General features: G+C 38.1%; 1 protein-coding gene across 6 annotated transcripts in view; it reads left to right on the plus strand.

Moving 5' to 3' along the window:
* Positions 1-14950, plus strand: part of NBEA (neurobeachin) — a 739008-nt gene that overhangs the window by 683471 nt on the left and 40587 nt on the right. For all 6 annotated transcript variants that reach the window (XM_066381029.1, XM_066381023.1, XM_066381024.1 and 3 more), the window contains one exon: positions 7719-7886. In XM_066381029.1, the coding sequence (XP_066237126.1) occupies positions 7719-7886 (168 nt within the window). The remainder of the gene's footprint in view (positions 1-7718; positions 7887-14950) is intronic.

Genomic DNA, 14950 nt, shown 5'->3' on the forward strand with positions numbered 1-14950 from the left:
CCTGAGGTTGAGAACATGACTGTAAGAACAATACAGAAGTTTACTTATAATTGATAAGAGTTAGAACTTATGGAAATTGATAGCTTTTTTCTACATCATCAATAACCAAGTATAAATTAGGTTTTAAAATGTTCCAGATGTATCAAACTCATGAACTATCTGAAAATTAACTAAAAATACTCTAGGTCCTTTACGGAAAAAAATTTCATTTTTAACAATAATACAATACATAGAAAATCATCTATATAAATAAAGAGACATCCTGGGGCCTTGGATGGGGAAACCTAATATTAATTTTCTCAAGTTGATATAGTTTGGAATCCCCCAAAAATTTAATTTGATGTATCTTTACACTTATTATAAAAGTTGTAGAGAAGAATAAAGGTGCACAAATAGCTGGGTTAACTCTGAAAATAGAGAAAAAAATTCTTCCAGATATTAAGAAATATAAGAAATAAAAATAATTAAGATAAATTAAGAAAACAATAGAAATAAAAAGGGCGCAAAGAGCTGGAGACACACATCTGTCTAGCTAGCTAGATGATAGAAAGGAGAGTGGTAGTAATGACAGGTAGATATATAGATAAGAGAGAGAAGAAAGAAGAAAGTAATAAAGAAGAGGGATGGAAGGAAGGAGAAGAATGGGAGAAAGGAAAGGAGAGAGAAAAAGAAAGAGGGACCCTATAAGACTTTTATTGGTTCTAATACTTTGGCTGTTGATTGTATTGCTTTTTCTAGGTAGATTATCATCCTGTCTATAAACAGTAGCTGTTTTATATATTCATCTCAAATATATGTTTACATACTAGATATGACAGCACACATCACTGAGAAAATGTCTTTGTTTGATGGATAATATTAGTAAAACTGACTATATAAACAAAAATTATACTGATTCTATCTAAAACCACATATGAGTGAAAGTGATGGATTAAAGATCAGTATGTGAAAGGTAAAATCATAAATATAAAACTAATTTAACAAAATACAGAAAATTATCTTTGTGGTTTCAAAATAAAACCTCAAAGCATAAACATAAAGAAAAAAAGTTATCTGAGTATCTCAAAATTGAGAATTCCTATTCAACAAAGCACAACATGGATAAAGTTAATAGACATGTGACATTTGGGAGAATGTATTTGCAATATTTAAAACGAACAAGGAGCTATTATCTGAAATATATATAAAGAATGTTTGCAAAGTAACAACATAATGACAAGAACCTCCATAAAAATGGGTAAAAGGTGTGGATAGGAGATATAACGAAGAAGTCCAAAAGGTTAACAAGTATACAGTGTGTCCATAAAGTCATGGTACACTTTTGACCGGTCACAGGAAAGCAACAAAAGACCATAAAAATGTGAAATCTGCACCAAATAAAAGAAAAACTCTCCCAGTTTCATACCTATTCAGTGCAGTTCGATGTGGGCTCACGCACAGATTTTTTAGGGCTTCTTAGGTAGCTATCCTGTATAGCCTCTACAGACTTGTCACTGACTGATGGCCTACCAGAACAGGGTTTCTCCACCAAACTGCCGGTTTCCTTCAACTGCTTATCCCACCGAGTAATATTACTCCTATGTGGTGGCATTTCATTATAAACGAGCCGATATTCACGTTGCACTTTGGTCATGGATTCAAATTTAGCAAGTCACAGAACACACTGAACTTTCCTCTGTACCATCCACATCTCGACTGGCATGGCCGTGGGCTGCTCCGCTGTATACACGGTGTTACATCACCATCTGCACATGCGCACATGCTGCCACATCATCCTACAGAAACTGGGAGGGTTTTCCCTTTATTTGGTGCAGATTTCACATTTCTATCGTCTTTTGTTGCTTTCCTGTGACCGGTCAAAAGTGCACCATGACTTTACGGACACACTATATTTAAAAGATGTCAGACTCATTAGTAATCAGGAGAATACAATTAAAATGAGATATTCTTTTGTATCTATTACACTGGCTAACTTTAGAAGCCTGGATAATACCGAAAGTCAGGGGAGATGTGAACATACAGAAACCTCATGCACAGCTGAGGTAGTGGAGACGGGCAGCCACCCTGAAAAGGAGCTGGTCAGAATGGCTCATTACATACACGCACACCCATGCAGTGGCACAGCAGGCCTGCTCCTGTGATGACTCTGAAAGAATCATCACAAAGATCCAAAAGTCACGGAAAGAAGGATGTTTATCATAGCAACATGTGTGTCGTGGAGTTAGAGGCAGCGTGGTGCTCTTCACGGGGGAGTTCTGTGCAGCCATCAGAAGCAATGTGGCAACGTACGTTCCCATGGCAACATATTTAGACCTTGCTAAGTGAAAGCAATGCTAAGTGAAAAAAAATGAAATCTGTAACCCTGTACCATTTCTATAAATCAAAAATACATACACACAGCAATAGCAGTAGTATAAAAACACATACAGAAAGAAGGAGAAGCATTAAGCACACTGTAGGTGCTGCTGTGGTGGAGGAGGGAAACGTAAGTAGTGGTGGAGACTTAACAAGAAACAATAAATACTTTTTAAAACATTAATGAGTAGCCTGACCAGGCAGTGGTGCAGTGAATAGAGCATTGGACTGGGACGCAGAGGACCCAGGTTCAAAATCCTGAGGTTGCCCGCTAGAACACAGATCATCTGGCTTGAGTGTGGGGTCGCTGGCTTGAGCATAGGATGCTAGACATGACCTCATGGCTTGAGCCCAAAGATCACTGGCTTGAAGCCTAAGGTTGCTGGCTTGAGCAAAGGGTCATTCACTCTGCTGCAGCCCTCTCCGCCCCCCACCCCCCTGCCAAGGTACATATGAGAAAGCAATAAATGAATGACTGAGGAGCTGCAACAAAGAATTGATGCTTCTCATCTCTCTCCCTTCCTGTCTGTTCCTATGTGTCTCTCTCTCTGTCTCTCTGTCTCTCTCTGTCACATACACGAAAAAGAATGAGTAAAAGTCATGATCCCCCACTCATAATTGCATTAGACATTTTATTCAAAAATTGTTTTACTTTTAACAGAATAAAAGTAAATTTCATCTATCTTTCCTTTCCCAGAGATATCTAATGATATAGGATTTATTTGAAATAGGTGCTACTTAACTTGATTATGTGGTTATGTTGGTAAAATCTTCCTTTAAGAAATATATCTGATTTTACTGCAATTTTGAATTCCCATGGATAGACTTGAGCATAGGTACTCTGCAATGAACCATGATTTATTTATTTTTTATCTTTTCATTTATTTCACAAGGCATTGAAAATATTACTAAATAATTACTGACTTTTAAATTTTTATTTATTTATTTATTTATCTATTTATTTTAAGTGAGAGGAGGGGAGATAGAAGATAGACTCCTGCATGTGCCCCAACTGGGATCCACCCAGCAACCCCTGACTGCAGCCAATGCTCTAATCAACCCATCTATCCTCAGTGCCCAGGGCTGATGCTCAAACCAATTGAGTCACTGACTGTGGGAAGAGAAAAGAGAGAAAGTGGGAGGGAAAAGAAGCAGATGCTTGCTTCTCATATGTGCCCTGAGCCAGGATCGAACCTGAGACGTCCACATCCAGGCCGATGCTCTATCCAGTGAGCCAACTGGCCAGGCCTGACTTTTTCTTAATTAACTAGTTATACTGAATTGACAGAAATAATTTATACAAATTGACCAAACCAATATTTCAGATATAACCAATGTAGAATTTTAACCATCTTCTTATATTCTAGTCTCTTTTCTTATGTTCTAGTTTAAACTGTTATGTCAAAAACCAATAAGACTTATAATCTAAAAAGTTTTATAGTTTTAGTATGGAAGCAGTCCTTTCATAAAATGTTCATATTCTGATTGAGGGACAGCCAGTAACTGGTGTAATAAGATACCAAGTACATAGGGAACAGTTACTCCCGTGAGACAACCGAGGGCGGAATGAACAGCTTCTGAACAGCGAGCAGGAGAAAGAGACGGTGGAGAAGGCTGGGAAGCTGCCAGAGCCCTCGGGAGCTGCAGGGATGTCTGGACTGGAACAGCTGGTAACTGCCACTGTTTATGTGTCCCTCCACTGAGACAGGGTGGTGGGAGCTCTAGTTTGTGCTTTGGCCAACCTGCATGATCACCACAGCATTCCCAGTTACATTACCTGGAGCCCTTTGTCTCCAAACAAAGGGACCAAGTAGGAACAACAGGGCATCGCCACACGCACCTGGCCTGCCTGCCCGGAGCCGCTACAGCCCAGCAAGCCAGGACCTCGGACACCATAGTACCTGCCCTACTCCAGCCAGCTTTCCACAGCTGCCCAGCACATAAAGCTGATGCAGAGGTCACATTTTCTACGCAACAAACAAGAGAGGGATGGTCTAGAGGAGGCTGGGGAGCTGTAGGAGCTCTCTACTGTGGAAGGAAGGGGACAGTGAGTGCCATCATGTCCCCTCCACCTCCATAGGGTGAGTGAAGACAGTCCAGGTGCTCTGGCTACCTGCAGTGTCACTGCAGCATGTTCCTGGACACATTGCTTGAGCCCGTGTAGGACCCCAACAAGGGAGTAAGCAGGATCAACAGAGCAGCACTACACACACCTGGCCTCTCCCCCTGAGGCCACTTTGGCTCAGTAGGCTAGCACCCGGATGCCTTGGTCACCTGCTCAGCTCCTGTTGGCCTGACAAAATGACCTTGCACACAGCCAAACACAAGCAGCTTCTTCTACATAAAGCCACATTTTCAAGTCTGGGAGAGATAGTTATTTCATATAATTCATATAAACAAGCATAGAAAGTCAAACAGAATGAATACACAGGAGAATACTCCTCCAATAAAGGAATAAGAACCCCCCCCCCCAGGGGCAAGGGAACTAAGAAAATGGAGATAAGTAATTTGCTTAATAAAGAATTTAAATAGTCATAGGGATGCTCACCAAACTTGAGAGTGAAATAGAGAAACTCAGGGAGAACTTCAGCAAAGACTTAGAGAAAGTATAATAAAGTACCAAACAGGTCTGGGGAATTCAGTAGCTGAAATGAAAAATAGATTAGAAGGAATCAACATCAGATTAGCTGATACAGAAATAAGACTCACCAACCTGCAAGACAGTCTACTGGAAATGAACCTATCAGAACAGCAAAATGAAAAGAAGAATTTTAAGAAACAAGGACAGTGTAAGGGATGTCTGGGCTGACATTAGGTGCTCAAACGTTCTCATTATAGGGACCTAGAGGGAGAAGAGAGAAAGGAGCAGAAACTTCACTTAAAGAAATAATAGCTAAAACTTTCCTAACCTGGGAAAGGAAATAAGACATCCAAGCCTCGCAAGCACAGACATGAACCTGAGAAGACCCATGCAAGACATACTGTAATTAAAGTGGTAAGTATAGAGACCATTTCAAAGGAAGTAAGAGGAAAACAACGATTTTCACTCTAAGGAAACCTCATAAAGCTACCAGCTGATTTCTCAGCACCAACTTCATAGACCAGAAAGGGGTAGCAGGATGTCTTTGAAGTGCTGATAAAGGGAAACCCACAACCTAGAATGATTTATCCAGCAAGGTTATCATTCATTCAGAATTGAACAAGAGTTTTCTGGACAAGCAAAAACTGAAGAAGTTCTTCACCATTAAACCAACTTTACAAGAAATGTTAAAGGGTCTTCTTTAAGCAAAAATGGAAAAGGCCATAGCCAGAAATAAGGATATTTGAGAAGGTAAACATATATCAGGTATACCTAAATATTTAATAAATACAGCAAATCAAACATTTAAAAGCCACTATGAAATCAAAAGAAAACTCAAACTACAATAGATAGGAGATACACAACATGAAAAGATCTAAAATATGATATCAATAACACAAGAGTGGAAGTGGGAATAAAATTGTTTTTCTACCATCTGTTCGATAAATACCTGTCAGCCTAAAGTAGAGCACTATAGTTATAGGATGTAGTACGTAAAACTTCACAGTAACCACAAACCAAAAACTTACAAAAGATATGCAAAGAACAAAGAAAAGCGAATTCAAACAAACAGTAAAGAAAACTAGCAAACCACAAGGATGGAGAGAAGAGGAAGGAATAGAGAACTATATAACAAAATGGAAATAAGTATGTATTTATCAATTATTACTTTAAATGTAAGTGAATTAAATACTCCAATAAAAAGACTTAGGGTGACAGAGTGGATTAAAAAACATGACTCGGCCCTGGTCGGTGGCTCAGTGGTAGAGTGTCGCCCGGCATGTGGAAGTACTGGGTTTGATGCCCGGCCAGGGCACACAGGAGAAGTGACTATCTGCTTCTCCACCCCTCCCCCTCCTCTCTCTCTGTCTCTCTTCTTTTTTCACAGCCATGGCTCAGTTGCTTCTAGTGCATTGGCCCTGAATTAGAAAAGTTAATTTATATTGAGTGCTTAACATTACTATTGAATGTAGACAAATTCTAATTTAATGCATACAGCACCCTGAAAAATAAAATAAAACATCAAGTCCCACAAAGTGAGAGTAAAGTAAAATAAGATATCAAATATTGTGAAAGGAATAAATCAAGAAAGAGATTAAGGTTAATAAGTTACTGCCTAAATGTGATCATAGGAAAAGCATCATTCAGACATTGTATAGATTATTAAAAAAATGAAATGCAGTTATCAGAGGACTAATTTCAAGTACTTACTTATTAAGTGAATTTTTTTTACATTTCATTAATTTTAATGCGGTGACATTGATAAATCAGGGTACATATGTTCAGAGAAAACATCTCCAGATTATTTTGATGTTTGATTATGTTGCATATTAAGTGAATTTTAAATAGGTTTTGAGATCTTAGAAATCAGAGATGTGCATCCAGAGGATGAATTCATTCCCATGTTTAGTTACACCTGAAATGGAGAAAATTGTTTTATATGGCCACACATCACTGAAATTGAAGAAGCTAGCTCTACAGCTTTATACTCAGGTTGCTGAAATCAGTGTGCTCTTAAGATCAATAAAAAATTGCTGGTAACTGGAGGGAGTGAGAGGCAGAGCGAGCCAGCAGTGACTGTCACTGCTCACTGCGCAGGTGTGCCCCGGCCTCCGTGCCTACATGACAGGATACCTCTGGGAAGCTTACGATGGCTTCTAAGGACAGGAAAAGGCCTTCTTTTTTCCTGACTCTATGGCAGCTTAGTCTGGTCACTGACTCACAGTATTCACATTCATTTCCCACCGGCTAGCAAACTTCTAAAATTGCCATGTGATCCGAAAACAGTATAATAGCAGAGCTCATTTGAAGCAAAAGAAGTCATGCCCTTTTTGTAGAGGTAAATTTTGTAGAGGTAAATTTGAAGATTTTAGGCATGAAAATGCATGTATATATATCCAAGTTTCTAATAAAATTTAGTTTCAAACGTATTTAAAAATTAGGAATGAAATTATTGTAAAATGTACTTAGAACAGGCATTTCAAGGTATTTTTATACATGAATGTGTCTTTGTAAGAAATGTATTTAATATTAAAATTCATATCATTTACTCAGTGGAGCAAAGAGAAAGCTAAACATGTAAAGAAGAAATTTTCATTCCGGTTTATGTTTTATAGAAGCTGTTGTTTTGCCATTTCTAGGAACAGCAAATCTAATACTAGAGATAAAACACCGGCATGGAAATAACACGTCCTGCTTATTTATACAGAATATTGCAAAGTGAGAAAAAAGAGTGCTTTGCTAAGTTTGTACAGAGTCATTTTTTCTTCTCGACTCATTTCAGGCCTTGGAAAGTGAATTTGTCTCTTGCCAACTCCATCAGTGGATCGACCTTATATTTGGCTACAAGCAGCGAGGACCAGAAGCAGTCCGTGCTCTGAATGTTTTCCACTACTTGACCTATGAAGGCTCCGTGCACCTGGACAGCATCACTGACCCCCTGCTCAGGGAGGTAGGTGTTCAGTCCCATAGCATTCCAAAAATGCCATCCCTCAAATGCAAATTTGACTGTCCATCACTTTCTGTATATATTTTCTTTCAATTTAGATTTTTACAAAATATAAATTTTGATTTTTGACAAATGTGGAAAAAATGAATGTTATATGTCAAAACCAAGTAATGAGGCCAGCATGTTGTTGTTGTTTGAATAGCAGACACAGAATGCACTCCAGCACCTTCATTTCATTTTATTCTGCCCCTTCATTAAAATGCTTAATGCCTTGTATGTGTTATTAATGAAACCTAGTTGAAGATTTAAATATGATAGTTCACGTGAAAATAATCTGCGGTGTGTGTTTTTAATAAAAGCAAAATTACAACCTGCTAGACAGAATACTAAAAAACGCATCAGTAAAATAGAGGAAGCTATAGTATTTTATTCCCATGTGTTCTCACCCTAAGGTTTTATAGCTAACAGTTGGGAATTATATGTTATAGCAGCTATTTGCAGCCTTTTCCATCTCACGGCACACATAAACTAATTACTAAAATTCTGCAGCACACCAGAAGATATATTTTTTTCCAATCTGAGTAAAAAAATAGTTATCATTTTGATTCAGTCACCCCAGACAGCTATTGTTGTGTTGGCTGTTGTCATTTTTTTTTTATTTGACAATCTAAAGGAAAAGAGGTCAGTGCCCCTGACTACATAGTCAGGTATTGCATGTTTTAAAATTTTTTGTGGCACATCGGTTGAAAACCCCTGTGTTATACTGTGTGTCTAAGTAGTTTTGGTGAAAACATGCAGATAAAGTATTATTTAAACCACTTGCGTGTTGCACAAAGCAGTCTCGTGGAGGTGGAAGGAGTGAGCACCCGCTGCCACCCGCGTCGCCACAGGGCGCTCCCACCACCTTCCCTCCACCAGATACCGCGGTCTGCCCTGTGCAAAACCAGCGATCGTGTCCTCATCTCCAGTCGGGCGATGCTGCTGCTTTTTATTTATTTTTTATTCTAGAGGTGGGAAATGTGTAGATTTGGAAAAATAGGGTTCTACAAGAAAAATTTGTATCCATAAAGTTATTTCTTGTATAACTCTATAAAAACAAAGTGATTTTACTTCTGTGGCTTCAAGCAGAGAAGAGGAAAAAGAAGGGATGGACCTCATGATCATTGATCATTGGACCCTTAGGGCTAATATTCAGAGAACACATTGCAAGCATGGTATTAAGTGCAATATTATACCATATTGTGTGCATAAGGCAATGGAATTATTGTCTGAAACTGGGAGTTAAGAGAGACAGATAATAAATGAATGAGGGAGAAGCCAGATATAATGAAATTAGTTGTTGAAATTGGGGATTTTTTTCTACAAAACATTCCACTCACCTAATTTAGTATCTCCCCAGTTGTGTACAAGCTAATGAGATTATTGTAGTAGATGCTTCTGAGTTTCAGTTTTGTCTTCACAGTGTGCCTTTTCTTATCATGTGCCTAGTTCTATATTACAAACTGTTATTCTCCTTTTAGAACCAATACCTTAGAATCATTAAAAAAAAGAAAAGAAAATTATTAGAATAGTTTGTTTTATTCTAAGACCAACTCCAAATTATTTTTGACTTATAAATATCATAGACATTTTTCTCCTGAATATTTTATTATATATTTTTATCTGTTATAAAATTGTGTTCTTATAAAGAAAGTTGCAAGTTAACCCCTCTTGGACAAATACAAACATTTTAAGCACATTGCATGTAGTGAAAGTATAAGACAGCATTAAAATTGACAGAAAAGCAACAGAGCTTTTGTATTTAACTGAGAAGGAAAAAAGATTAATGAGAGAATAAAAAGAAATTAGAATTAGAATTGGGACTTTCTTTACATGGACATAGTGTTTATTATTTGAATTTTATAAAAATACCTGCTTCTACAAAATATAACACTGTTGCTTTGGACAATAAAGCAAGTACTATCTAGGCCTTAGTTGTCAAATTGTAAAACTTCCTAATGAGTCATTGCATGAAAATCTGTAATTTAAAATTCTTTGTGTCGGTTCTGCAGAGGGTTTTTTATGATAGAGACGACAGGACAGCATGTTATACACACTGCTCCAGCTGACTGCATAATGACACAGACTGGCAAGGGCAGGGTGTGTGAGTTCTGGACTTTCTCATTCTGAGCACATCACTGCTGAACGCTGAGGTTCCGTTAGAGAAACTCTGAGAATCATTTTGTGACGTGTCCTCCCTCCCTAGGCCCTTTGTGTGCCTCCCAGACCCCACAGCTCTTTTCTTTCAGGCGGGGAAGCACATACCTGGAACACTGGGTACCTTCCTCCCCAGCCAGCACAGACCCATGCACACACACCAGCAAAGATGCTTGCCCTAGCCCCAGGGACCTGCACCAGCTCAACAGATTAAATCTGTGTCAACAGATTAAATAATCTCGTGGGATATGGGTTAATTTTCTCTCTTCCTGTCCCTACCCTGACTCGCTCTACCACAAACCTAACATATTCCCACAACCAGAGTTCTGCACTAACATTTGAGAATCTGCACCAAAGGGATACCAGCTGAATCCTGCGAGCTACCTAAGGTGGCCGAGTGATTCCTCTCGCTTTACCTCGGGGGCTCTCTCTACAGAGGACTCAGACAGAACATCGCATTTGCCAAGACAAAAGCGCTTCGCATCTGCTGTCAGAAAAAAGGACCATGCAGAGAAGTGGAGTGAAGAATAGCATATGTGTTGTTTGGTGTGCCCTGATCTTACACTTTCCTCCATGAGCTGGCCCCTTGGAAGGCAAAACACCCATTTCAAAATATGCATGTCAGCTTCCTGGAGGTGTGCCCTGTGTTGCAGTGACTACAGAGAGCTGACACCCTACCCAGACAGTCGGACACAAACTCTCGGAAAAAAGGCAATGCTCAAAATGTTAGCCTTTGCCCTGGCCAGTTGGCTCAGTAGTAGAGCATCAGCCCTGCGTGTGGATGTCCCAGGTTTGATTCTCAGTCAGAGCACACAGGAGAGGTGCCCACTGCTTCTCCACCCCTCCCCCTCTCCCTTCTCTCTCCTTCTTTCTCTCTTTCTCTCTCTCTTTCCTTCCCACAGCCATGGGTCAGTTGGAGCAAGTTGGCCCCAGGCTCTGAGGATGGCTCCATGACCTGGCCACAGGCGCTAAAATAGCTCAGTTGCCAAGCAACGAATCTGCAGCTCCAGATGGGCAGAACATTTCCCCATAGTGGGCTTGCCAGGTGGATTGGGTCGGAGTCTGTCTTTCTGCCTCCCCAATTCTCACTTAAAGAAAAAAGAAAGTTAACCTTTGCATTAAGCTAAATGTATTCCCTTTATTTGATAATATTTGTCTTAGTATTTTTTAAAATGCTAATATACCTACATTTTACATAAATAAAACCAAAGGAAGACTCATTGCAGTTATCTTACACTAAACTCCAACCAGCCTAAGGAAAATAAGTTTTTTAAAACCTTTAAACACTGATTTAAAAGAGAAATAACTAATATATGAGTGTCCTTTTTGTTTTAAAAAAAAAATGCCCCATTTTGAGTTTTGAAGTTAGTGCTAAAATTTGAGAAATGTCTTAAGGTTATTGATTCATTCTTCCTTGACAGGTGAAATCATGAAGCAGCACTAACCACAGCAATTATGGCATTAAAATGTCAAAAAATTAGAGGTCAGAATAACAGATAATTTTCTTCTCTGTGTCAGATTTAAAATTGACATTCTTTGACAGCTTCAGATCTCTGTTTGAAAAAAATATGACAGCTTAACTTATTTTATACTTGTAAAGCAGTAATTGATAATAAGTTTTATCGTGACAGCCTCTGGGTGGAAAAATGACAGGACTGTTCTGGTGCGAAGCTCATCTTAACATGTAAACACCAGATCTGTTGGGTTTTAGATATTATTTAAATTGTCATAAGTCTTGGCTTACATCATAATCTAGACACTTTTTTTTTCATAAATGAGCTCAACTGTCTAAGCAGTTATTCTAAACATGATAATGAATATTTTTTCTTACCTATTTTTACATATTAATAAAAAATTATGTGATTTTATTTATATTTTTAGTTACTAACTGATGGCTGAGAACTCCATCCTATCACCTGCTTAGGTTAGTAATTATCTGATCCCAAGGTTTTCTACCTCCTTGCTACTCAAATGTGGTCCGTAGACCACCAGTATCACCATCAGCTGGGAACTTACTTGAACTTCAGACCCTCAGGCCTCCCCAGTCTGCTAAATTAGAACATGCATTTAAAATTAGAACTAATCCATCTGACTTGTTTAGAACTTTAAAGCATAAGAAGCACCACTGCACAAAAGGTGTATTACAATGGTCTGGGAAACATTTTTCCCACAAAAGTAGAGAGAATGGTATCATGAACCCCCATGTACCCATCACCCAATTTCAAAAATTTTAACTCTTGTTTCATCTATATCTGCACTATCCCCACTCCCACCCCTTCAACTATTTCTAAGTGCTCAGGCCACATCTGTCTCATTGCAGTACCTCCCTCCGTCTCAGGGCATCTAAGAATATCCAGGGAGAAGGACCCACCATGCTTATTTTGAAAAAAAGAAAAGTCTCTCCGGGCATTTAATAAACATTCCAGTTAAAAAAACATTAATCTAGCCTAAAACTCTTAGTAAATAATTTTTTCAACACCCAGCTCTGTAGCCTCGGAGCCAGACTTAAGTGAAGTCACCAGATTCCCAAGTCAAGGTTTCGTCAGTCCTGTTCTTTTCTAGGAATTTAAAAATAACAGAACACTTACTAATTAATGTTTATTTGTCTTAAGGATGGTGGTCTCCTAACTTCTAAAACGATTCTTAAAAATGTAAAACATGCCTAATATATATTTCCATTTTACTAAATTAAACTGTATTAATTTAAATTTTTATACTTTTGAATGTGTTAATACTTTCAACACAGTAAAACTTCAGTATTTGGGGGGGCAATTTTAAGATGTCTTTAAAAAATCTTTATCAACCGTTTTGTTAATCATTTTTTCTATCATTTCCCAGGAAGAGATCAATTTTATCAGTCATTGAGAGATTCCAAAGGCACTATGGGATTATGCCACAGTTAATATTTGGTTAGTAGAGATTAAGTTAAATATTACAAAAAAATTTTACTGTACATATTCAGATAAGTGAAAAATATGCTAAAATATTTTTCCAAAAATTATCACATTTTTGACCAGATATAATTGCTCAAGCCTGTTTGCCTCAGAGTATGATTATATGGTACACAGTATGACAGGAAGGTAGAAATCATGAGACAGGGATCTATCACAGTTATCATCTGACTGACATTAAGTGAGTCACTTTACTTGTATACACCTTTGTTTTCCCTAAGAACTTCGTAAACTATAAAGCGGTACACAAATACTGGTTTTTATTACCTAAAAGCATAATTAAATGGAATACCTTGGGAGAACTTCTGTTTTACTAGTTTATTTCTGTATATCATCATATCTACAGTTGATGCTGCTGCACTGAAAAATGATTTCAATGACTTCTTCTTGCCCATGAGAAGTACACACAGATAAGCCCGTCATAAAAGGCCATTTTGCTCTCAGACTTTTGGAACAGATGGGCCATTTATTTATTTATACATATATGCCCATTTATGCTGGAAATATTAAAACATTAAATACATTTCACATTACCAGTAGTCATAAAAATGTGGTGTTTTCCATCTAATTTTCTGTTGCTAACATTTCTTGGTCCCCTTAGATTGGGTTGTTTTGTTTTGTTTTGTTTTTGCCCTGACAGGGGTAACAGCATTCCTGTGGCTCTGCCACAGTGCAAACATGCCCATAGCACACGTCAGTTTTCACTTTGTTTTCGTGCTGAACCTTTCTTGCCTCTACAGAGAACTGACAGGATAGTTCTATCAGGAACCAACAAGACAGATATGACTTGAACCACAACAGCGATGCTGGCTTTCCTAGAATGTGAATTAACAAAATGTATAAGGAAGAAAATTAACCCACTTCTCATCCTGACGCTACAAGTGAAGGTTTTCACAGTGCCAACACTGATAGTCTTGACAATTACTGCATATTCTTTCTATAAATTGGTTGTTCTTTGTTTTCTCCTTCCCTGTTTCTAACTTCTTTATGTGATCTGACAAGGGGTATCCACAGCACTACTCTGGACCATTTGAGTGGGTAATATCACAACACTATCTGTTTACAAGTGCCGTGGTCTCTAACTTATTGCCTGACCTGTGGTGGCACAGAGGATAAAGCGTCAACCTGGAAATGCTGAGGTCACCGGTTCGAACCCTGGGCTTGCCTGATCAAGGCACATATGGGAGTTGATGCTTCCAGCTCCTCCCCCCCTTTTCTCTCTCTGTCTCTCCCTCTTCTTTCTAAAATGAATAAATAAAAAATTTTTTAAAAAAGGGGGGGGAACGTTCAGGCTTCTATTCCCAAGCATTTATTCTGAGACATAATTTTAACAAATGATCAACAGAACATCTGATAAAGGTTTCTTAAAACCATCTTCATTTCATCCTGATAATTACTAGAATTTTTTACTGACCTAAAAATGTTAATAAGTTCTGAAACCAAATTAAAATAGAAGACACCTACATTTTAATTTGTTAGAGTGGAAATATGCATTAGGTAGGCTTTAAATGTAAACAATTGTTTTAGGAACAAGAAGAATGTTGTGATCCCTAAAACTAATAAGAGTTCAGATTCAGCTGGGCCTGTTTACACATTGTTTCTCATCCGTAGCAATAATGTTGTGTTGCGAGATTTAATGAGTAAAGTTTTTGTACAGAAATTAGTATCAAGGAAATTAATGACAGACATTTAATTTTGATTAGTGAATAAATCTTTAATATAGGTTTATCTTTCTTCTCATAATGACTGTAGTCCTTAGCTAGTTCATGGTCATCAATCATCCACTAGAGAAGCATAAAGAACACAGCCAGTCAGAGTGTGTCACTGTGTGATATGTGCTTTTCCTCCTCTTTGTGGTGTTTTTATTGTGTGGAATTGACAAATGCTAATCAATGATTTTTCAGAAATTAACAGCAAATG

Source organism: Saccopteryx leptura, chromosome 4 (genome assembly GCF_036850995.1).
Source record: "Saccopteryx leptura isolate mSacLep1 chromosome 4, mSacLep1_pri_phased_curated, whole genome shotgun sequence".
Lineage (NCBI taxonomy): Eukaryota > Metazoa > Chordata > Mammalia > Chiroptera > Emballonuridae > Saccopteryx > Saccopteryx leptura.